This window comes from Thamnophis sirtalis, unplaced genomic scaffold, assembly GCF_051295495.1.
Source record: "Thamnophis sirtalis isolate CommonGarterSnake01/CBP01778 unplaced genomic scaffold, rThaSir2_p1.2 scaffold_4, whole genome shotgun sequence".
Lineage (NCBI taxonomy): Eukaryota > Metazoa > Chordata > Lepidosauria > Squamata > Natricidae > Thamnophis > Thamnophis sirtalis.
In genome coordinates, this window is record NW_028261384.1 from 125,487,942 (window position 1) to 125,511,206 (window position 23,265).

Genomic DNA, 23,265 nt, shown 5'->3' on the forward strand with positions numbered 1-23,265 from the left:
AAAAATATAAAGCATAACATAGGTAAATAATATTTGGTCATAAGTAGCTAAGTTTAAATAAATAAACAAATGTACATAAAAATGGATAACGAATAAGGAGATTATGAATGAAAGATAGAAATGTATAGTAGGGAAAACACTAACTGCAAAGAAACCGATTCGGAACTGCGGTATGATATACGATGGAACGTATTGTTCCTATGTTGTTTTTAAGTTATGTGTTTGTGTTGATGTGCTTATGTGTTTAAAATAAAATAAAAAATTTATCACAGATTCCCCCCCCCCCCCTCTCACAACTATCTTCTTTTCAATAAAGGATGACCTGCGTGGACAGAGCCCCAGAGGTGATGGAAACGCCAACAGAACAACAGCTGGAACTGTGGAGCGAGGGCCACGCAGAAGGATTTTTCACTGCAGCTCTCCACCTGAGGGGACAGGACCTCCTGGTGGATACGACTGTGACTTTACGTCAAAGGGACTACAAAGCCCACGGCATCCTTCTGGCTGCAGTCAGCTCTGTCTTTCTGCAGCGTTTGGAACGTGGTATGCAGGAAGGGATGAATCTGGATGGTGTGGCCACGCCATCTGGCTGGGAGGCCGTTTTGAATTTTGCCTACACGGGAGAGCTAGAGCCCACCCCAGTCACAGCTGGAGAAATCCTAGACGCAGCTGAGGCCCTGGGTGTCCCTCGTGTGGCTGAAATATGCAAGGCCGTGTTACTAGGGACAGAGAATGAGGAGAGACTGAGTCCAGGGGAAGAGAAATGGAAGACGCTACGGAGACTAGAAGAGATGTACAGTGAAGGGATTGGTTGGGACACGGAACTTAAAGCTGAAGGAGATACATTTCGAGGTATGGGGCATGTCTAGTTTAATGGGAAAAAAGGAGACTAGGGTGATATGATAGTAGTGTTCCAAAATCTAAGGGGCTGCCATAGAGCCAAGGTGGCGCAGTGGTTAAAAGCAGCACTGCAGGCTACTGCTAGATCAGCAGGTCAGTGGTTCAAATCTCACCGGCTCAGGGTTGACTCAGCCTTCCATCCTTCCGAGGTGGGTAAAATGAGGACCCAGATTGTTGGGGGCAATATGCTGACTCTCTGTAAACCGCTTAGAGAGGCCTGAGAGGCCTATGAAGCGGTATATAAGTCTACTGCTATATAAAGAAGGAGGAGAAATCAACCTATCTTCTAAAGCAGTGGTCTCCAACCTTGGCAACTTTAAGATCTGTGGACTTCAATTCCCAGAGTTCCTCAGCCAGCAGCCACCTTTGGTGGGAAGGTTCCGTGCCCCTCAGCTGCTGGCTGAGGAACTCTGGGAATTGAAGTCCACAGGTCTTAAAGTTGCCAAGGTTGGAGACCACTGTTCTAAAGCACCTGAAGGCAGAAAAAGAAGCAACTAATTAAGGAGAGAAACAACTAGAATTAAGGAGAAATTTCCTGACAGTTAGAACAATTGATCAGTGGAACGACTTGCCTCCAGAAGTTGTGGGGACTCCAACATTGGAGGTTTTAAAGAAGAGATTGGATAACAATTTGTCTGAAATGTTATAGGGCAATGATGGCTAACATTCTTGTCCTTGCATGCCGAAAGTGTGCGTGCATGCGCGATAGCCCCCTTGCATCCCCACCCACCTCTGTGCATGCATGCACAACCCCCCCTCCCGGTGCCCCCTTTTGGGCCTAGCAGGCCTCCTTGGAGCCTCCTGGGACCAAAAATAGGGTGTTGGAAGTGTGCAAAACCCCCGCCCCCCCCCTTTTGGCCTAGCGGGCCTCCCTAAAGCCTCTTGGGACTAAAAATGGTGTGTGGGGGGGTGCCGCTTCCCTCGCACTCTCCCCTGCCTTCTACACATGTGCATGTGAACCCCCCACTCCCATGGGTGGGTGTGCACGCTTCTCCTGCATGCACAGCAAAGACCTGGACGGCGGGAGGGACATGTGCAGTGGAGCTGAGCTGGGGCAATGGCTCGCGTGCCGACAGAGAGGCCTCCACGTGCCATCATGGTTATAGGGTTTCCTGCTTGAGCAGGGGTCAGAGAATAAGACCTTCAAGGTCTCTTCCAACTCTGTTATTCTGCGGCGAAGTTGATACTAGGGAAGCAAAAAATTAAGAGTGCATGGCATCAGTGGGTTGGGAAGAACTGGGAGAACTCTAGATTTTGGGGTAGGAATTGCCTCAGAGTTAGGGAACTATGATCTGTGGCCAAATCTCTCAATTTCCTGATCTCATCTTCTCTACTTTCAGTTCACCGCTTGGCCTTGGCTTGTGGCTGTGAGTTCTTCCATGGTATGTTTACCAGCGGCATGAAGGAAGCTCAACAGGCCAAGGTTCCCCTTTGCACCCAGTTCACCGCAGCTGACCTGGGGCTGATCATCTCCTTCGCTTACTCAGGAGTGTTGAGAGGTGGGTGGGATTATATATTCGAAGCTGCGCAAGCTGCTCTTCAATATCAAGTCTCTGGCATCTTGGACCTCTGTCTGGATCTGTTCCGCTACAAGCTCACTCCAGAAACCTGTCTGGATGTTCTCTCTTTTGCCCGAGCTTACGGCCTACCCGATATTGAAAACACTGCGGAGAAGTTTATATTAAACAGCTTTGTTCGTGTCACGAAAACGGCAAAGTTCCTAGATCTTCCCATAAATCAGCTGGTGGACTTCCTTAGTTCTGATTCACTCTACATCCTCAATGAACTGGAAGCTTTCCAAGGAGCCGTCCGCTGGTTGACTTCTGACTGGGCCGGGCGGATGAACTGTGCCGAGAAAGTGTTGCACTGCATCAGATTTCCACTGATGTCCAACCGAGAACTCAAACAGGTGAGGAAAGAAGAGATGATGGCCGACCCTGGTCGCCTCTACAACCTCATGGTTCAATCCTTAGCTAGCATCCCACCAGGTCCTTCCAAGATGGAGCAACTTCCTTGCCGGGTGAGATATCCAGAGAAGGTCATTGTGATTAGCGGAGGAGATACTTTGACCAAAAACATGGCTACTCGCAGCCCTTGCCAGGATTTCTGGTTCACCCACCGCTTTCTTAACGGCATCGGCTTGGTCAAACAAGTGGAGTGGCGTCGTCTTGGTTACCTCCCAGAGAAACCGCGATTCCGGCACGCCGTAGTGGTCAAGGACAATAAGATGTACCTCTTTGGGGGAAAGCATTATTATGGTGTCAGGGATACCATGTGTTCAGTGTTCAGGTGAGTTGGAAGACTTACTAGTTGAAGATGAGAACTGGGAAGGAAGGAGAGAACAGATGCGGTCCTATTCCATGAAGACACTTTTGAGTAAGAGTGGGAAGAGGTCAGGTTTGATGTTTTAATGAAACATCCTATGGTGGTATGAGGGAGGGAAATAAATGAATCAGAGGTGGGTTCCTATCAGTTCGCACCTTTTCGGTAGAACCGGTTCGTCAAATCTACCGAACCGGTTAGAAGAGGTTCCACCAGTGGACCCGGAAAGCAGGCCACACCTACAGAAGAGGTTCCAAACTTTTTTGAAAGCCACCACTGGTCCTTGGATATGATTATTCTACACTATCATGCTCATATTTATAAAACTCAGTGCCTCTGTGAAAGGTAAGGATGACTATTGCGTTTGTGGTGCAATCAGAACATTGCGTGTGTTGAAGTTGTTTTAACGCAAACCAAGGATGCCTTTTAAGAAACAAGTTTACATCATATTCTTATGCATGCCAGTGCTGAGTGCAAGGTAATTTAAGGTGGTTCTGACAAGTGTCGTCGGCATCTTCATATCCAGTCACATGGGCGGCAAGCCACTCCCATCGGGTCACATGTGTGGCAAGCCACTCCCACAAAGTACGCCACACCCACAGAATAGGTTCGAACAATTTTTGAAACCCACCACTGAAGTGAATGCTGGAAACAACCAGCATTCCTGTTAAGGTATCTGAAACCACAGCAGAGGATAGCTGAAAAGTCTTTATCTGGTTCTCTCCAGTGATTGGGAACACTGGTTGGAAGCTCATCATAGGCCACATTCATGATGAAGCCAGTGAACTAGCAACATGTCTATAGAGATTCTCAGTCATTGAGATCATGATTACCATATTTTTCGGAGTATAAGACGCTCCGGAGTATAAGACAAGGTTCTGAAGAGGAATTTTTTTTAAAAAAAATTTGCACTCTGCAAACCCCCCCAAAATGGCCTGTTTTTAGCAAAAACAGGAGGTTTTTTTTCACCAAAAGGGACATGAATAGCCCTTAGGAGGTTTGTAGAGTACTCCTGTAAGGGGGGGAACAAGCAAGAAACATCCCGTTTTACTCAAAAATGGGCCCTTTTTTGTCACAAAGGGCCCAAAAGGGCATGGATAGCCTTTAGGAAGCTTATAGAGTGCTGCTCGGGGCTGGAGGAGGCAAAAAGGGCTGTTTTTTGCTCATTTCTGCCCTCCCCAGCACCAAGGAGCTCTCTAAGAGTTTCCTAGAGGCTATGCACAGCCATTTTGGTGAAGGGAGTGGGGCTTTGGGAGGCAAAAAATGCTGTATTCAGTGTATAAGACGCAGCCAGATTTTCAGCCTCTTTTTTGAGGGAAAAAGGTGTGTCTTATACTCTAAAAAAATACGGTATCTCAAAGATGCTTTTAGAAAAGGGAACTGGAATTCCTTGAAGATGTTTCGCTTCTCATCCAAGAAGCTTCTTCTAGAACTGAATGGATGGATAAAAATTGTTGCTGGTTCACCCAAAGGTGCTTTTTCAAAAGGCAACTGGACTTTGTTTTTCCTTGAAGACGTCTCGCTTCTCATCCAAGAAGACTTTTTCTAGAATTGAAGAAACTTTTTGGATGAGAAGCAAAATGTCTTCAAGGAGAAACCAGAAGTCCAGTTGCCTTTTGAAAAAGCACCTTTGGGTGATCTAGCAACAATTTACATCCATCCATCTCTTGTTCCCAAACTTGGGCCCTTGCTTGGTGCCGAAGCCGATAAGTCACTGGACATAAGGTGTGATACAGAATTATACTTTTATTTTGATACCAAGATATAAGGACCCTGGTTTGAAAAGCTAACCAAGGGCCAAGATTAGGATCTTATAGCAGTTTTTATAGTCAAGGGATGGTCACATTCAACCCTTTGCCCTTCCCCTAATAATGCATTGCATAACAGATAATATTGATTGGTTATTTGGATTTCAGCCCCGCCTAAACCCTTATGCTTATTATGTTAAATATCTAAATGTCAGTCATCTGTTTTTCATTCCAGGTCACGGGTATCTTGCAAATGTGCCAGCTATGTAGGTTTTGGGGTTTTTCTTATAAGCGAGCTACTCTTGTTCCTAATATCCTGGCTAGTGGTTTTAAGGTGCTAACTTCTGTCTCGCTGTAAATGTGCACCCCCCCTCCTAAAACAGAGCAGAATAAAAGTTTTATCTGAGGCAGCTCCCCTGCGACACCCCCTCTTCTGCAGAGAAAAGTAAAAGCTGTTTAAAACTTTTGTTTGAGGTAGCAACCACCCCACCACTGCCCGCCCTCTCTCTTCAGTGAGAGAGACACACGAAAGGAGCAAAGCTCTTGATTGTCAAGGCGAAGAAACGAAGACAAGAGAAAATGTTTTATCAAAATTCATAATCCTCACTCTTATGTCTATTCCATCCACACCTGGGTCCTATCGCCACATATGACCTTTCCTCTGATCCCAAGGGCCTCATTGGTACATACATTCCATCATCCCATCCATCCATCCATGTTATATGAGAAGTTGGGATCCTTATCATCAGGAGCTTGGCCATCTGTCAACTTCTAATCCTCCCCCCACCACACATACACAGTGTTCAGAAAAAAATAGAGTAAAATCCACAGTGCTCAGAATAGGGAAGAGACTTATTCCTAACTCCCCAGAGTACTTCAGAAGTTGTTCTCTAGGCTTCTGCCTGTGTATCCTAAGGCCAGAAGAGAGAATTGATCCACTGATCTGATTTTGTTCTACATTGACTGATTTGGTTAAATAACTTTCCCAACAACATTGGATATCTATCCAATGCTACTTTAGGGTATGTGACCCCATCTTTGAAACAACAGGCTTTCTGTGTTTCCATAACATGTCTCTCCTTTATATTAGCTAGCTAAATATGTTGTGGAAACCAAAACAAAGTCTGATATATCCCAGAAGGTTTTAAGAAGGTCCAGGAGGGATTGTGGCTTCTCAGTCCTCTTGCAAACACTAATTAGCCAGCTTTCTACATATGGGCTCTGCAGCTGAGAAATAAGAAACTAGAATGTCCGTAGTTAGACTTTCTTAACCAAGAGGAACATATGTGAGACATGGACTGTCCAGGAATAAGGACCTTTCATAACCATCTGGGAGACAGAGTTAACAAAATAACAGTTAGAAGGGACCTTGGAGGGCTTCTAGTCCAACCCTCTGCTCAAGCAGGAAACCCTATATCATTTTAGACAAATGGTTAACCAACCTCTTCTTTAAAAACTCCAGTGTTGGAACACCCACGACTTCTGGAGGCAAGTTGTTCCACTAATTAATTCACCCCTGATTGTGGCATTATTTCCACAAAGAATCCTTATTCCTCCTTTTGCAGGTTTGATCCACTTTGCGGGAGCTGGGAGCGACTAGCCGACATGACCAATTGCCGGAGCTATTTCCCTGCAGTTTTCCTGCATGGTTTCTTCTACGCCCTTGGGGGGAGCTCCAATGAGGTCTATTGCCTGGATTCTGTGGAGTGCTATGAACCTCAGAGCAACACATGGAGGTAGGAGGTTGTGGAGACTTCAGCTGAAGTGCTAGGCCGAGGTCTGGAGGCTGTGCATTGCAAAGGATACAGGTAGTCCTCAACTTACAACCCTTCATTTAGTCAAGCGCCAGAGAATTCAGGAGATCCGGGAAGTTCAAATACCGTATTTTTTTGGAGTATAAGATGCACTCTTTTCCTCCTTAAAAGAGTGTGGAAATGTTGGTGCATCTTATACACCAAAAACAGCCATTTTTGGCCTCCTGAAACCCCACCCTCGCATCCCATTCTTTCCTCCCTGCCGCCCCCGAAGCACTCCGCAGGATTCAGCAGGGCTGGGGGAAGCGAAAAAAAATGCCCCCATTTTGGTGAAAATGAGCTCCATTTTTCCTTACTTACCTCTTCAAAATCTTGGTGTGTCTTACAGTCCGAAAAATATGGTAGGTATAAAGATTTATTGTAAGATTAAGCTCTCTACAAGAATCTCATCTACTAACAGTTAAAGCAATTTGGAGGTTAAAAAAAAGAATTAATGGCGGGATGGATTTAGAACTGGGAATGAAGGGATTCCTGACTGATGACACATTTGACTCCCCCTCCCTTTGTCATTTCCTATACCTTGAAAGGTACAATAGGGCTGAAAAAAGTGACTTATGTTTCTTTTTCACATTTGCAACGGTTGCGCCATCTCCATGGTTACATGAGCACACTTGGCAATTGGATCATATTTATGACGGTTGCAGTAATCATGTGATTACCTTTGGCAACATTCTGACAAGCAAACCCAATGGGGAAATCCAGATTTACCTAACAACCGTATTACTAACAACCGTATTACTAAAACTGCAGTGATTCACTTCACAACTGTGGCAAGGAAGGTTGTAAAATGGGATGAAGTTCACTTAACAACTGATTTGCTAACAATGGAAATTTTGAGCTAAATTTTGGTCACAAGTCGAAGATTCCCTATAAACCTGAAGGGGCGTGATTTCAGAAGGCAACCCAAATATCTGTTTTTCATAAATAATTTGTTGGGTTTTGACAGGCTAGCTAAACATCACATTCTACACTCCAGCAAAGGAGTTTTACTTTCATATCCCTAATTTTCCTTTACACGATAATTCAACCGTTAAACATGCTGGAAAGCTAGCAGCCTGGGTTTGAGACCCAAACACTGTGGAACAGGGTGAGTTCCCATTGCTCGCTCTAGCTCCTGCCCACCTAGCGTTTGAAAGCATACAAAAATTAGTACCATATTTTTCGGACTATAAGACGCACTGGAGTATAAGACACACCAAGATTTTGAAGAGCTAAATTAAAAAAAAAAGGTTTTTACATTCTGCAGGCCTCCCAAACCCTCTGCAGACATTGCTTTTTGTGAAAAATGGGACATGCAGAGAGTTTGAGAGGCCTTTAAAGTGTTCCTGGGGGTTGGAGGAAGGGCAAAAAAGAGCAAACTTTTTTTTTGGCAAAAATCGCCACATTTTTTTCAAAAAAAAAAAACCAGGGCATGCATAGGCTTTGGGAGGCTTGTAGAGTGCTCCTGGAGGCTAGGGGGCAAAAAATGAGCAAAAAACGGGGCGTTTGTTGCTCGTTTTTGCCCTCCTAAGCTCCCAGGAGCACTTTGCAGGCCTCCCAAACTCTCTTCACCTCCATTTTTGCGAAGGGGGTGGGATTTGGGAAGGCCAAAAATGCTCTATTCAGTGTAAAGAAGCACCCAGATTTTCACCTTCTTGGGGGGGGGGGGGAGGTGCATCTTATACTCCAAATAATATGGTAGATTAATAGCTACACCTTTGCTAGGAAGGTAACCGTGTTCTACTTGCCTTTGGCATATAGCCACACTGGCCACATAACCACAGAAAATGTCTTCAGACAACGCAGGCTCCCTCAGCTAAGAAACGGGAATGAGCACCACACCCGCCAGTCGGACGCAACTTGAAAGGAAACATTTACTTTTACTTTACTTTACCTTTATTTACTCCCACCCTTGTTTTATTTCAGGCCTTGCGCACCCTTGCCTACCCCAGTCTGTGGCCATGCAGCTTGTGTCCTGGACGGAGGGATCTATATTACGGGAGGCAGCGACGGCTCGTGCCGCTGTCAATCCTCCATGATTCGGTATCGTCCGGATGGCCCACCTCTCCTCCTGGCCTCCATGCAGGAAGAGCGTGCCGGGCACATCATGGAGGTGCTGGAGGGGCGGATCTACGTGGCTGGAGGTCTGCGATGGCGGGATGGGCACGGGGGCTATGCTGACCAACTGGCCTGCGAGGTGTACAGTCCAGATCAGGACGCGTGGGTCACCTTGTGTCCTCTTCCCCAACCTCATGTCATCGCTGCCTCTGCCATCCTGAACGGAGAGCTGTATGTCCTAGGAGGGTACAGCCACAACACCTATCGAGATACGCATCTCATTCACTGTTACAACCCTTCTCACGACCGTTGGGTCAACCTGGGCACGATGCCCCAGGCTTACGCGGATCTAAAGGCCTGCATCTTAGAAGTGCCCTCCTCTTACAGACAAGGTGAACCATCAATCCCAGATGCCTCCGATTCAGAGGTCCCTCCTGATGCTTCTTCGCTGGATGTGCCCTACCAAAATTCTGGATCCAGCTGTTGAAAGGCTCAAGTATAGCCTATTATTGCAGGTCCTGGATTTGCATGGACGGTCTTCCTTGGTTGATTTTGGGTTGTTTTATGGTGAGGATTAAACAAAGGGAGATGTGGCCTGTTTCATGTATGCTTTGAGTTCTTGGTGAAAAGTCAGTATAAATGCTAATGTTAACAAACGGGTGGTCCTCGACTTATAACCATTCGTCCATTCAAAGTTACAACCACAAAAAGGTGTGTTTTTTTTGGTCAGGTCAACCTGGTCTAGCCAATTATGGGATGGAGCATATTGCTTCACTTTAATTTGTTAATGGAATTAAATAATTATTAATAATTAATGTTAATAATAATATTAGGTAGCTTAATATATCTACCTAATATGCAAGTAGTCCAGGTTTGAATCCCAGAAGAGTATGGCTAGCTGAGGAGAGCTACACAACTTGAAACAGATCTATACTAAAAAGGTAAAGGTTCCCCTCGCACATATGTGCTAGTCGTTCCTGACTCTAGAGGGCGGTGCTCATCTCTGATTCAAAGCCGAAGAGCCAGCGCTGTCCGAAGACGTCTCCATGGTCATGTGGCTTCTAGGACTAAACGCCGAAGGCGCACAGAATGCTGTTACCTTCCCACCAAAGGCGGTCCCTATTTTTCTACTTGCATTTTTACATGCTTCCGAACTGCTAGGTTGGCAGAAGCTGGGACAAGTAACGGGAGCTCACTCAGTTACGTGGCACTAAGGATTCGAACCGCCGAGCTACCAACCTTTCTGATTGGCAAGGTCAGCGTCTTAGCCACTGAGCCACCACTTCCTTTGCAGATCTATGCTAGTCTCCTTTAATTTTGTTTGGTGGCAAAACACGCATTCAATTCAACGTTGAAAAACGTGAGGCAGCCTTGGTCCTTGCACTTACAACCAGTGCAGCATCCTCATGGTTACACAACCAAAATTTGAGTTCATAGCAAGTGACATATACTTATGATAGTTGCAGCATCCCAGGGTCACATGATTGTTATTTGTGACCTTCCCAACTGGCTTTTGACAAGCAAAGTCAATGGGGGAAGCCAAATTTGCTTAAGGAGTGCGTGATTCATTTAACAACTGTGATTCACTTAGCTGTGGCAAAAAAAAAAAAAAAGTTGTAAAATCAGGTGTGACTCACTTCACAATCACCTAGTTTAGCAATGGAAATCCTGGTTCCAATTGTGGTTGTAAGTCAAGGGTTACCTGCAATAATATTATCTTTATTTCTCACTAATAACAATAATAACTTTATTTCCCCCTTAGTTCAAATGAACACTGAAAAACATGTTTATCTGTTTGGAAAAGTAAAGTAACTGGAGAAAAAGCTCTCACTCCCACACGCAGATGTGATTTGTTTACAGCTGGATTTTTGTGTTGGTGAACACAGTTGGATTGTACGGAGACAACTCAAGTGAAAACCATGGAAAAGACAGAAGGATATGAATATATTGGCTGAGGTTCTAGATCCCTTGAGGAGGGTCACATTTCTAAGATAAGGGTCCCACAAATCCTTTGACAGGTAGTGGTTGAGTAAGAGGTCCCAGGCCAGGATGAAAAGCAAAACTAATTTTTATCTCATGTGTGTTGTGATTAAAATTAAATCTAATTAATATTATTCTCGTGTCCTGCTTCTCACCCCCGACTTTCAACAGACTGAGGTAAAGCTACACCAGTTTAATATCTACCTGCTCTATGCTTGATGAAGGCAACCAATTTCTACACGAGAAGCCAGGCAGACAATGCTGCAGTGAATCTCTCCTCACTAACTTCTTAAGAAACTGGCCTCTATTTGCCCCATATTTATTTGTTTGTTTGTTTGTTTGTTTGTTTGTTTGTTTGTCTTGTATGCCACCCACTCCCGGAGGACTCCGGGTGGCTCACAAAGACAAGGGAAAGAGGGGAAAACGAGACAAAGACAACATATTAAAAATAAAACCAACATTCACAATTTCCGTGGAGGTAGATGTTCTCAGACCCCCCCAGCCTGCTGGAACAGCCAGGACTTGGTGGCTTTGCGGAAGGCCGGGAGGGTATAAGGATCCGGATCTCGACAGGGAGCTCATTCCAGAGGGCCGGAGCTGCAACAGAGAAGGCTCTGCCCCGGGGAGCCGCCAGCCGACATTGGCTGGCAGATGGAATCCGGAGGAGACCTAACCTGTGAGATCTAATTGGTCTGAGAGAGGTAATCGGCAGGAGGCGGTCTCTCAGGTACCCAGGTCCGATGCCATAGTATCCATGTAGGATACTTCTAACCATTTTCTCTACATTTGAAAAAAAACTAACCAGGGTCATACTTATATTAACTAATTTTCCATTTTTTTTCCAATTTTAATAGATTGTATGCTGCCCAATCCCGAAGGACTCTGGGTGGCTTACATAAAAACAGTTAAAAAGCATTTTTAAAAAGTTAAAATACAGAACAAAGATGAGTTAGAGAGGCACAGCATACACTCGATCTTAATGGGGCTGAAGATCAATCTAGATCAACGGGCATTTTTATTGCCATAAACAAGAACTGATCTAAGTAACCCCAGAACCTTCAACTATATTCTGGGCTGTGCTACAACAATAACGGTTAAGAATTGTCTGAACTGCAAATATAAATAGTATAATCCAGTATTTCTCAACCTGGGCACCTTTTAAGAGCTGTGGACTTCAACTCCCAAATCCCACAGCCAGCAAACTGGCTAGGGAATCCTGGGAATAGAAGTCCATTCTTCTTAAATGGTAAATGTAAAGGTTCTCCTCGCATATATGTGCTAGTTGTTCCCAACTCTAGGAGGTGGTGCTCATCTCTGTTTCAAAGCCAAAGAGCCAGCGTTGTCCGACGATGTCTCCGTGGTCATGTGGCCGGCATGACTAAACATTGAAGGGGCACGGAATGCTGTTACCTTCCCACCAGAGTGGCTTGCTGCTGGTTCAGCCCGGATTGGCTGAACCGGTAGTAGTGGCAAGAATTGTCATTGTCAGGCATGAGCATGCCTGAAGCGGTAGCGAAAAACTTAGCAACTCACCTCTGCTTCCCACCAAAGTGGTCCCTATTTTTATACTTGCATTTTTACATGCTTTCGAACTGCTAGTTCGGGGACAAGTAACGGGAGCTCACTCCGTTACGCAGCACTAGGATTTCGAACAGCCAAACTGCCGACCTTTCTGATTGACTAGCTCAGTGTTTAAACCATTGAGCCCCCGCGTTCCTGTGCCGTTCTTCTTAAAAGTTGCCAAAGTTGAGAAATACAGTCAGGTATGACTACGAAACTGTTGGTTTGTGAAACTTGTTTGTTGATTAAAAGTGAAAGTGTACAAAATCAAGTTCGGAGGATTTGAAACAAAGGATAATAGGCTTAATGCTGAATTATAAAGTTAGAACTAAGTTTAATAGCCTCAATCCGCATAGCTCAAAATCACAGGTCAGATAGCATGCTACCCGGATAATCTCCAAGATAATAATACTTTAAAAAAAAAATCCGAAAAGAAATTCACACCAAACTACTTCTCTAGGACGTCAAGCAAATTACATGACTCTAAGCTATTAGGGGCCGAACTTGATTCAAACTTCTAATTTAGCAAGATTTCGTAAACAAAAAGAGACTGCCAACCTTACGCTTTAACATAACCAGCAAGCCATCTCAAGTTTTCCCAAAGATGCCTTCCCTTTCAACCAGTCTAGGAGGAAAAAGAAGAGCTGTTTCTGATTTTCTTGCTCCAAATTCTTTTAAGAATATCTGAGGGAATTTTCCCACTTGAGAAAAGTGATTAAAAAAAAAATACCCCCCGCTGTGGAAACGAAACTAAGCCATGTGTCTAAATATTAAAAAAGAAAAACCAAAAACACAAAGGGAGAGAAACAGAAACCCGAATGGAAAACAGCAGAACATTTAAAATACAGCCAGAAAAATCCATCTAATTTATTACCTGATTGAGAAGGATGCGATGCTTTTGTATGGGTGTAAAAATCACTATGGAGAATACGGTGTCCGGGAACAGGAAGCATTAGGGAAATTCTTGATTAAACGTTTGCAGGCTGAGTTGTCTTTGTAATTTCTGAACTCAGTTACTTTTACAATGGGTTTTTGAATTCTGCTAAAAGGCCAGTTAATCTTTTAGCAGTGATTGATAGTTGCTCTGCCCAATCCACCTCCCTAGTCATCCACTTCCACACATCTAACCATGTGTTGATTCCAGGGGTGTTTCTCATCTTAACCACCAGTTTTAAGTGGTCAAGCTCTTGTGCCCACAGGATTAAACAACACATGTGTATTTAAGAAGAATAGGATGTTTCTAGCGTATTTTGAATTCCCAGCATGGGGCCAATAGATCAGACACTGTAGATGGTGCTACTGAGCCATATTCAAATAGGGAAGAGAGGTTTGTAGAAGAAGTTTAGACAGGTAGAAATTCCACAGATAAAGCTCATCCCTCAGGAGAACCTCTCTATACAAGGGACAGCTTCAATGGTTGAGTGATGTATGAAGCAAATAATGCAAATCTCCCTTACTATTAAAAAAAAATGTTTGTAATCATGAATTGTTCCGGTGTCTGGGAAATAGGACTTTTATGATGGTTAATTTCACATTTAAATGAAGCTGCTTTGATGATATGCGGTATTAGTCAAGGACTAAGAGAAAGGAAGGAGGATTCCAAGAACTACCCCAAAAGTTTAAGAGATAAAGGAGATAACAAAAAAAACAATCTAAGGATGACAGGAAGCATATATCGCTACCTGCTATCATCTAAAATGAATGCCATGAACACATTATTGCAGTGGTTCTCAACCTTCCCAATGCCGTGACCATTTAATACAGTTCCTCGTGTTGTGGTGACCCCCCCAACCATAGAGGAGCAGTGTCTCGGTTCCCAAGACCATCAAAAATATGTTTTCCGATGGTCTTAGACGACCCCTGTGAAAGGGTCATTCGACCCCCAGAGGGGTCGCGATCCACAGGTTGAGGACCACTGCATTATTGGCTCCTGTATTTGTAGGCCCTGAAAGTCTTTAGATTTTGATGTCCTGATGGAATGGCAGGATCTAAATCCAACTGAAAGAAAGAAAGAAAAATGAAAGAAGGAAGGAAGGAAGGAAGGAAGGAAGGAAGGAAGGAAGGAAGGAAGGAAGGAAGGAAGGAAGGAAGGAATAAATATGGGTCTTATTAAGGAGAGAAACTTTCCCCAATGCTAAGTCAAAATTCTTTCTACCCATTTTGAATGGGAAACATAAATTGCCTTGGGACATGGATCTTACTTTCCATATCTCTGCCTGTTCCCCAGTCCAGGGTTTGGCAACCTTAAACATTCAAAGAGCCATTTGGATCCGTTTCCCACAGAAAACAAAACACCGGGAGCCACAAAACCTACTGGGGGATCGAAAAGCTCAGTAAATCGTGTGCAAAATATGTTGCACATATTTTGAGCGACAGGGAGTTTCAGCACAGGGATGAAAGAGCCACGTGTTGCGACCCCCACCCCGGTCCCTGCTCTCCCTAGCAAGCAAAGTCTCACAGGTGAGGTCCATTATCCATAATAAAGAAACCATCAGTCAAGAAATATGCTGGATATTAGCATTTGGTACAACAGCCATGAAGGGCTTGGAAAAGATATTGAGATGCCATGATATATCCACAGCTACAAAGACCAGGATCATGCAACAGAGAGTATCCCCGGGACATTGTACAGAAGCGAAAGATGGACCTTGAAGAAACAAGATAGGAATTGTATTTATTTATTTAGCGTTATGGCAAAATACATCAATGCATTTATTTATGTATTGATGTTTCTGTAGCTTGGTGTTGGGAAAGACTTCTGAGAATGGGATGCACAGCCAAGAAAACAAAGAAATGGATCACCGAACAAATCAATTCAGAGTTCTCACTCAAGGCACAAAGGATCAGATTCAAATTATCGTATTCTGGATATATTAATTCAAAGATTTAACTCCCTGGAGAAGGCTCTCGCACTTGAAGGGGGGGGGGGGAGAGGATATGCTGTACAGGCAGTCCTCGATTTAACGTCCACAACTGAGGCTGGAATTTCGGTTGCTAAGTGTGCCTCATTTTACAACCTTTTTCGCCCATTGTTAAGCAAATATCTACAGTTGTTAGATGAATCATATTAAGATTATAAGAGCCGAGGTGGCGCAGTGGTTAGGGTGCAGTACTGCAGCCACTTCAGCTGACTGTTATCTGCAGTTCAGCAGTTCAAATCTCACCGGCTCAAGGTTGACTCAGCCTTCCATCCTTCCGAGGTGGGTGAAATGAGGACCCAGATTGTTGGGGGTGATATGCTGACTCTGTAAACCGTTTAGAGAGGGCTGAAAGCCCTATGAAGCGGTATATAAGTCTAACTGCTATTGCTATCATGAGGTCATTAAACAAACCTAGTTTCCCAGATTGTCCTGGCTTGTCAGATGCCAGCTGGGAAAGTCACAAGTGCTTATTCACACAATCCCCGGGACAGTGCAACTGTCAGAAATACATGGCGAATTTTGTTCACGTGACCTGGGGATGCTCCAATGGTCTGAAGCTTCCAAAAATTTTTTTAAAAAAATAATTTTTATTAAACTGGTTTAAAAAAAAAAGATTATTTTTTTATTGAAATTTCCTTCTGTACAACATTTCTACCTTGGTATACATCCATTGCGAATACACTTCTCCGAACTTATTTCAGTTTATCTTTGTCTATGCATATGATACTATTTTCTAGCTCCTGTGTCTTCTTCATTTTCTCTTTCCTTAATCTTTACACCTGTCCTCTAGCCTTTTGTGCTACTCATTCCATACCATAAAATATTATCTTTCCTCTTTTGTTTTTATTTCTTTTGTGAGTTTGTCCATCTCTGAAGCGTCCAAATTTTGATCACATGACCGAGATACGCTCCAGGGGGTTGTGTGAAAAATAGTCCTGTCACTTCTTTCAGCCCCATTAAACTTCGAATGGTCACTAAACAAATGGTTGTAAGTCGGGGACTCCCTGTAGAGGAAGTCCCCGACTTACAACAGTTCATTTAGTGACCATTCAAAGTTACGACGACAGTGGAAAGTGACTTGTGACCATTCTTCACACTTACGACCAGCATTCCCATGGTCATGTGATCACAATTCAGATGCTTGGTTCATATTTATGACGGTCAGAGTATCCCAGGGTTAAGAGATCACCTTTTGTGACCTTCTGACATGGAAAGTCACTGGGGAACCCGGTTTCACTTAACAATCGGGTTTACCAATTTACCAATTGCAACGATTCACTTAATGACTGTGGGAAGAAAAGTTGTAAAATGGGCCAAACTTAACAAATGTCTCACTTAGCAACAGAAATTTGGCACATTACAGTCATAAGTCGAGGACTGCCTGTATTGAAGTGGGTGGGCTTAATTATGGCCGTGGTGAGAATACCATTGGAAGACCCTGAAGGATCTTTAATCTTTAACCCATCAATTAAGAGTTGTCCTTGGATGATATTGAAAAAAGGAGAAAAATACTATTGGCAATTCCTCAACTTACAACAGTTGATTTAGTGACCATTTAAAGTTAAAGCAGCACTGAAAAAAAGCGACTTATGACCATTTTTCACACTTATGACCACTGCAGAATTCCCCCATCGTCATGTGATTTGGATGCTTGACAACTGACTCCTATTTATGATGGTTGCAGTGTCCCGGGGTCATGTGATCCTCTTTTGCGACCTTCTGATTCGCTTAACAACCGTGTTACTAATTTAAGGCCTGCATTGATTCACTTAACGAATGGGGCGAGAAAAGTCACAAAATGGGACAAAACTCGCTTAACAAATTTCTTACTGAGCAGCATAAATTTTGGGCTCAATTGTGGCCATAAGTAGAGGACCACCTATATAAACTAGTGCAGTGAAGGACTTCAGACTGAAGATAAAAAAGAACATCCCAGCCAAAAAATAATAATAAATAAATAAATACCGGTAAATAAAAATGGCCAGGATATACAATGAGCTGCAGATGACCCAGAGCTCACTTTGCAGGGCAGTGTTCACTATACAGATAGTCCTTGACTTACAACAGTTCATTTAGTGACCATTCAAAGTTACAACAGCAGTAAAAAGTGACTTATGCTGGGCTGCAGATTCACTGGGGTTCGGGAGAACCTCTAGCTAACATTGTGTGCAGTTCAGAGAACTCCCCACAAATCCCACTCTGGCTGGCCCTGCCCACCCCACCGCGCCCCTCCCAGGAGTCCCCACGTGACTCTAGGGGCGCCCAGAGGCTCAGGGAGGGTGGAAAACGGGCCTACTGGAAGTTCGGGAAGGTCAGAAACGGGTCCGTTTCCTGCCTTCCTGAACTTCTAGTAGGCCTGTTTTTCACTGGAGGCCCTCGGGAGCCCAGGGGAGGCCGTTTTCACCATCCCGGAGGCTCAAGGAAAGCCCCCAGAGCCCGGGGAGGGCAAAAACGCTCCCCCACCGTGGTGCAGAAGGCCGACTGACTAGGACACGCCCACCATGGCCGCGTGCCCCCAGCAACCAGTCAGAGAACTCCTTGCCAAAAGTTTTGACGTCCACCCCTGCTTATGACTGTTGCACAACCCCATGGTCATGCGATCAAAATTCAGACACTTGCTAACTGACTCATAGTTATGACAGTTGCAGAGTCCTGGGGGGTGTGTGTGTGCGGTCACGCGATCCCCTTTTTAATACCTTCTGACAATGGGAAAACCAGATTCACTGAACAGCCATGTAACTGACTTAACAATTGCAGTGATTCACTTGGCAACGGTGGCAAACAAGGTCACAAAATGGGGCAAAACTCAACGGTCTTGCTTAGCAGCGGGAAGTTTTGGGCTCAGCTTGAAGACTTGTTTGCGTTAGGCATGTTCACCACCTTGAGTCACCAGATATGTTTCCCACCTAGAGTAATTCATAAAAATAATAAAGGCAGGATAGAAATAAATACACAAAGCGGTTAGCCATACGGTGGCTTAAGGTAGTGGCCTGATTCACTCATGATGCCCAACTGCAATCTGTCAACCCATTTTATCCAAGTTTAATGTTTAAGGTGAATTCCCAGAAAGTGTGGTTCTATGGAAAAAAAAAAAACCTAAACCAATAAAGGTCAGAATATTTGTATAATATGTCACATGCAGCTTTGAGACAACACAGTTTTTTCTCACATGCTGTTTGTGGTTTATTTATGTCCATGGAGATTCTCAGTCATCCAGGACATGTTTATCCCAAAGGTGCTTTTTTCAAAAGGCAACTGGACTTCGGTATTGTTTTGAAGACTTTTTGCTTCTCAAGCCAAGAAGCTTCTTCAGTTCTGAAGCGGCCATGTATGTCAAAATTGATCAGCCTCCTCTCACAGAGGGGGTGGGGAGGAATACAACATCCCCTATCTCCATCTACAACACAGTCCTTTCAACAGTTACAAGAAGGCGCCACCACCATTTGCACCACTAGGTGACCTGAGGACAGAGATAAACCTCCGGTTGGCCTCAAGGACTCTCTGTGGTTGTTAGTTGTGATGTTGTGTCCGACCCATCGCGGGCCCCATGGGCAACGTTCCTCCAGGCCTTCCTGTCCTCTGCCATCCTCTGGAGTCCATTTAAGCTCAGGCCTACTGCTTCAGTGACTCCATCCAGCCACCTCATTCTCTGCCGTCCCCTTCTTCTTTTGCCCTCCATCTTTCCCAGCATTAGGCTCTTCTCCAGTGAGTCCTTCCTTCTCATTAGGTGGCCAATGTATTTTGAGTTTCATCATCAGGACACTCTACAAGAAAGCAAATGCCAAATCTGTCTGCAAGGGGTATAAAACTTTCCATTCCCCATCATCCAGTCAGAGCTGAAGAAACTTCCTGGGTGAGAAGCGAAACGTCTTCAAAGAAAAATTGAATTGAATTGAATTTATTATATTTCTATGCTGCCCTTTTCCCAGAAGGGACTCAGGGCGGCTCACAACCCAAGTCAGGGGGGGGGGGGGATAGGGGATACAAATAGAGAAAAAAAGACATAGACAAACAATACCACAATTTTAAAAACAACTCAACAGGCACACCATTCGAGCGGGGACAGGAACTCATCAGCCCCAGGCCTGTCGGAGCAGCCAGGTTTTAAGGGCTTTGCGGAAAGCCTGGAGGGTGGTGAGGGTCCGAATCTCCACGGGGAGCTCGTTCCAGAGGGCCGGAGCAGCCACAGAGAAGGCCCTCCTCCGGGTGGTCGCCAATCGGCATTGGCCAGTGGATGGAATTCGGAGGAGGCCTAATCTGTGGGATCTAATCGGTCTATTGGAGGTAATTGGCACCAGCAAGTCTAGTTGTTTCTTGAAAAAGCACCTTCATTCACTTTAGATAGTGGGCCATTTCACTAAAAGGAACCCTGGGCGGTATACATTGCCTCTTTGCATACACCCTGCCAATTGCGTGCGCAGAGAGCGCAGATAATCAAATTGTGCATAGCACAATCGGGAACTAAAACCAAAGATTATGTTTGCACAACCCCCTAATAAATTATCTTACAAGTAGTCCTCAACTGCCATTAAGTACATGCCAGTTGCCAGGCCTCTGAATGCTGATCACGTGGCCAGGGCTATGCTGCAAGGGTCGTGTGAAAAACTGGTCCTAAGTCACTTTTGCCAGTGCCATTTTAACTTTGAACATTCACTAAACAAATGGTTCTAAATTGGGGATTTCCTGTACTCGTTCTTTCTCCACCACAACAACAACCCTGTGAAGTGAGCTGTGAGAGAGGAGGGGGGGGGATTAGCCCAAGGACAGCAGGCCGGCTTTGATGTCTATGGCAAGATTAGAATTTAAAACCCATTGGAGCTTTTTATTTTTTCTTCCAAAAGGCAACTGAACTTTTAAACTGAGTTGGGACCTTGGAGGTCATCTAGTCCAACCCCCTGTTCACACTGGAGACCTGTACTATGGATTCGAACCGCCAACCTTTCTGATCAGCAAGCTCAGTGTCTTAGCCAATCTAGTCAGACTTTTTAGTCCTTGAAGAGGTTTCATTTATCAAAATAAAATAAAACAGAACAAAAATCTCCAGAATGTTTCGATGAGCTGCAGATGACCCACAGCTCACATTGCACGACAGGGTCGGCTAGGCAGGGAGTCCCCGATTTACAACAGTTCGTTTAGTGACCATTCAAAGTTACATGAAACCGCTGGGTGAGATCATTCGACGGCACGGGATAAAATACCACCAGTATGCGGACGATACACAGTTGTATCTGTCCGCCCCGTGCCAACTCAATGAAGCGATTGACGTGATGTGCCAGGGCCTCGAGGCTGTTAGGGACTGGATGTGGGTTAAGCTTGTACTCAATCCAGATAAGACCGAGTGGCTGCTGTGCTTCCCTCCTACTAATTGGCCAAGTGTTCCACCTCTCAGGCTGGGGGGTCAAACGGTACGCCCCTCAGACAGGGTCCGCAACTTGGGAGTCCTCCTGGACCCACAGCTGACTTTTGAACACCATTTGTCAGCTGTGACCAGGGGGGCATTTGCCCAGGTTCGCCTGGTGCACCAGTTGCGTCCCTACCTGAACTGGGAGGCTCTCACAACAGTCACTCGTGCCCTTGTGACCTCCAGACTGGATTACTGCAATGTGCTCTACATGGGGCAGCCCTTGAAGAGTATTCGGCGACTTCAGCTTGTCCAGAATGCAGCCGCGCGAGCGATCGTGGGTGCGCCTCGGTTCACCCACGTAACACCTATCCTCCGCGAGCTGCACTGGCTGCCTGTTGATCTCCGGGTACGCTTCAAGGTGCTAATTGTCACCTACAAAGCCCTTCATGGTATTGGACCTGGGTACTTAATTGGCCTACTACCAATTACCTCCAATAGACCAATTAGATCCCACAGACTAGGCCTCCTCCGAATTCCATCAGCCGGCCAGTGTCGACTGGCGACTACCAGTCGACTACCCTTCTCTGTGGCTGCTCCGACCCTCTGGAACGAACTCCCCGTGGAGATTCGTACCCTCACCACCCTCCAGGCCTTCCGCATAGCCCTTAAAACCTGGCTGTTCCCACAGGCCTGGGGCTAAAGACTCGCTGCCCCACTAGAATGGTATGATTGTTGTGCTTTTAACTATGTATGGTTTTTTATGTTTTTGTTATTTTGTTTGTATTTCCCCTCCCTTTTGAGTTGTGAGCCGTCCTGAGTCCCTACAGGGAAAAGGGCAGCATACAAATAAAATTAAAACCTAAAACCTAAAACCTACTACAGCATTTGGGGGGAGGGGGGGAGTGACGGGTTTCAAATCTGATTTTTTTTTTTCCAGTGTTCCTGAGCGAGTCGTATTAAATAGATCCCGCCTCGGATCCTTTGAAGCGTAACGGGTTAAACTCTGCAGTCGTCGGGGCGAGGCAGTGAGAAGAGGAGGGGCGAGGCAGTGAGAAGAGGAGGGCCGAATCCCGTTCGTCAGAGAGGCAATAAGCGCCCTATGACCGGGGGAGGCGCCTCCGCAGTCCGCTGGCTTCCTTCTCCGCTTGCCCTTCTTTGTGGCAACCGCGGCCGCGTCGGAGCACCGGGGTAGCAGCTCGATCGCTCGCCCGGGAGGAAGAAGAAGAGGGCGCGCGTCTCCTCTCTCTCTCTCTCTCCGGCGTCCGAATCCGGAGCTGAGAAAGAGCGAGAAGGCGCAAGGACGAGCACACAAAGACTTGGTTGGAATCTTGGCTTAAAGACGGTCTCCGCTTCCTGGTTAGAAAAAGGCGTGGGAACACCAGCTGTCCTGGGCGGTGGGAGGGAGGAGGGGGAGGAGGAAGGGAAGGAGGGCTGTGGGGTACTTGGGGCTCTCCAAACTTGGTTGTTTTCTTGCAACCTTAACTACGTAACATCATCATTAGCAACAACCCTCCAGCGTTTCCCCGGTTGGTGGGCCTCGCTCATCACCCCACCCTCCTTATTACGCCTCGAGCGAGCCCGTGGGGATGGGAATCGCGCGTTCCCGAGGGCGATGAGTCATCCCCGCTCGTTGGCAGCCTCTAACGTCGGTTCGGCGTTTATCTCAGCCGGGGATCTTTGGTGTGGCTGAGTAGAAAGGGGCTAACTCGGCCTTTGTACTAGTTAAAGAAAAGACGACGCCCTGGGGAGAAAATTGCCCCAGTCTTAAGAGATTAACAGAGTTGGAAGGGATCTTGCAAGTCATCTAGTCCAACCCCCTGAAACTCTTTCAGAGTCGATTTAATTTCACTTTTCTCCCAAGATTTCGTGCAGATCAGGGGGAAAAAAAGTTTCGAGCCTCTTTTATTTTAGGGGATGTTTTTTAAATGTGTCAAAAGCTTTTTACAAGTAGTCCTCAACTTAACAATAATTTAACAACGTAGTTTTAGGATGTGAAGGGCTGCCACAAAAAAGAGGGGGTCAAATTATTCTCCAATAATTTGGAGATTAAAATTATCTCCAATAATTTTATTGGAGATAATTTTATCCAATAAAATTGGATAAATTTTATTTATCCAATAAAATAAGGCAACAGAAGGAAAGACAAAAAACGTTGGATGGAAACTAATCAAAGAGAGAAGCAACCTTGAATTAAGGAGAAATTTCCTAACAGAGAGGACAATTAAGCAGTGGAACGGCCTGCCACCACAAGTTGTGGGTGCTTCATTGCCGGAGGTTTTAAGAAAAGACTGGACAGTCAGTTATCTGAAATTGTATAGGGTCTTCTGCTCAAGTAAGGAGTTGGACACTAGATGACCTGCAAGATCCCTTCCAACTCATTCATTCTATTCTAACAGTTCCTTTAGTCACTGTTCAAATTGCAATAGCAATAAACACTTAGATTTATATACCGCTTCATACAGCTTCACAGCCACCTCTAACAGTTTACAGCAGTGTTTCTCAACCTTGGCAACTTGAAGATGTCTGGACTTCAACTTCTGGGAGTTGAAGTCCAGACATCTTCACGTTGCTAAGGTTGAGAAACACTGGTTTACAGTATCACCCTATTGCCCAATGGTACTTACGACCATTGCAGTATC

General features: G+C 45.2%; 2 protein-coding genes across 2 annotated transcripts in view; both read left to right on the top strand.

Moving 5' to 3' along the window:
* The first annotated feature begins 317 nt into the window (after positions 1 to 317).
* On the top strand, positions 318 to 9,452 carry KLHL33 (kelch like family member 33). The gene is made up of 4 exons (XM_087712011.1): positions 318 to 852; positions 2,241 to 3,189; positions 6,536 to 6,706; positions 8,690 to 9,452. The coding sequence occupies exons 1-4, from the start codon at positions 318 to 320 to the stop codon at positions 9,306 to 9,308; spliced, it is 2,274 nt and encodes a 757-aa protein (XP_087568137.1). The 3' UTR covers positions 9,309 to 9,452.
* Positions 9,453 to 21,757: 12,305 nt separating this feature from the next.
* The window catches only part of TEP1 (telomerase associated protein 1), a 197,400-nt gene continuing 195,892 nt past the window's right edge, over positions 21,758 to 23,265 (top strand). The window contains exon 1 of the mRNA XM_087714127.1: positions 21,758 to 21,982. The gene's annotated coding sequence lies outside the window, so the exon portion shown is untranslated. The remainder of the gene's footprint in view (positions 21,983 to 23,265) is intronic.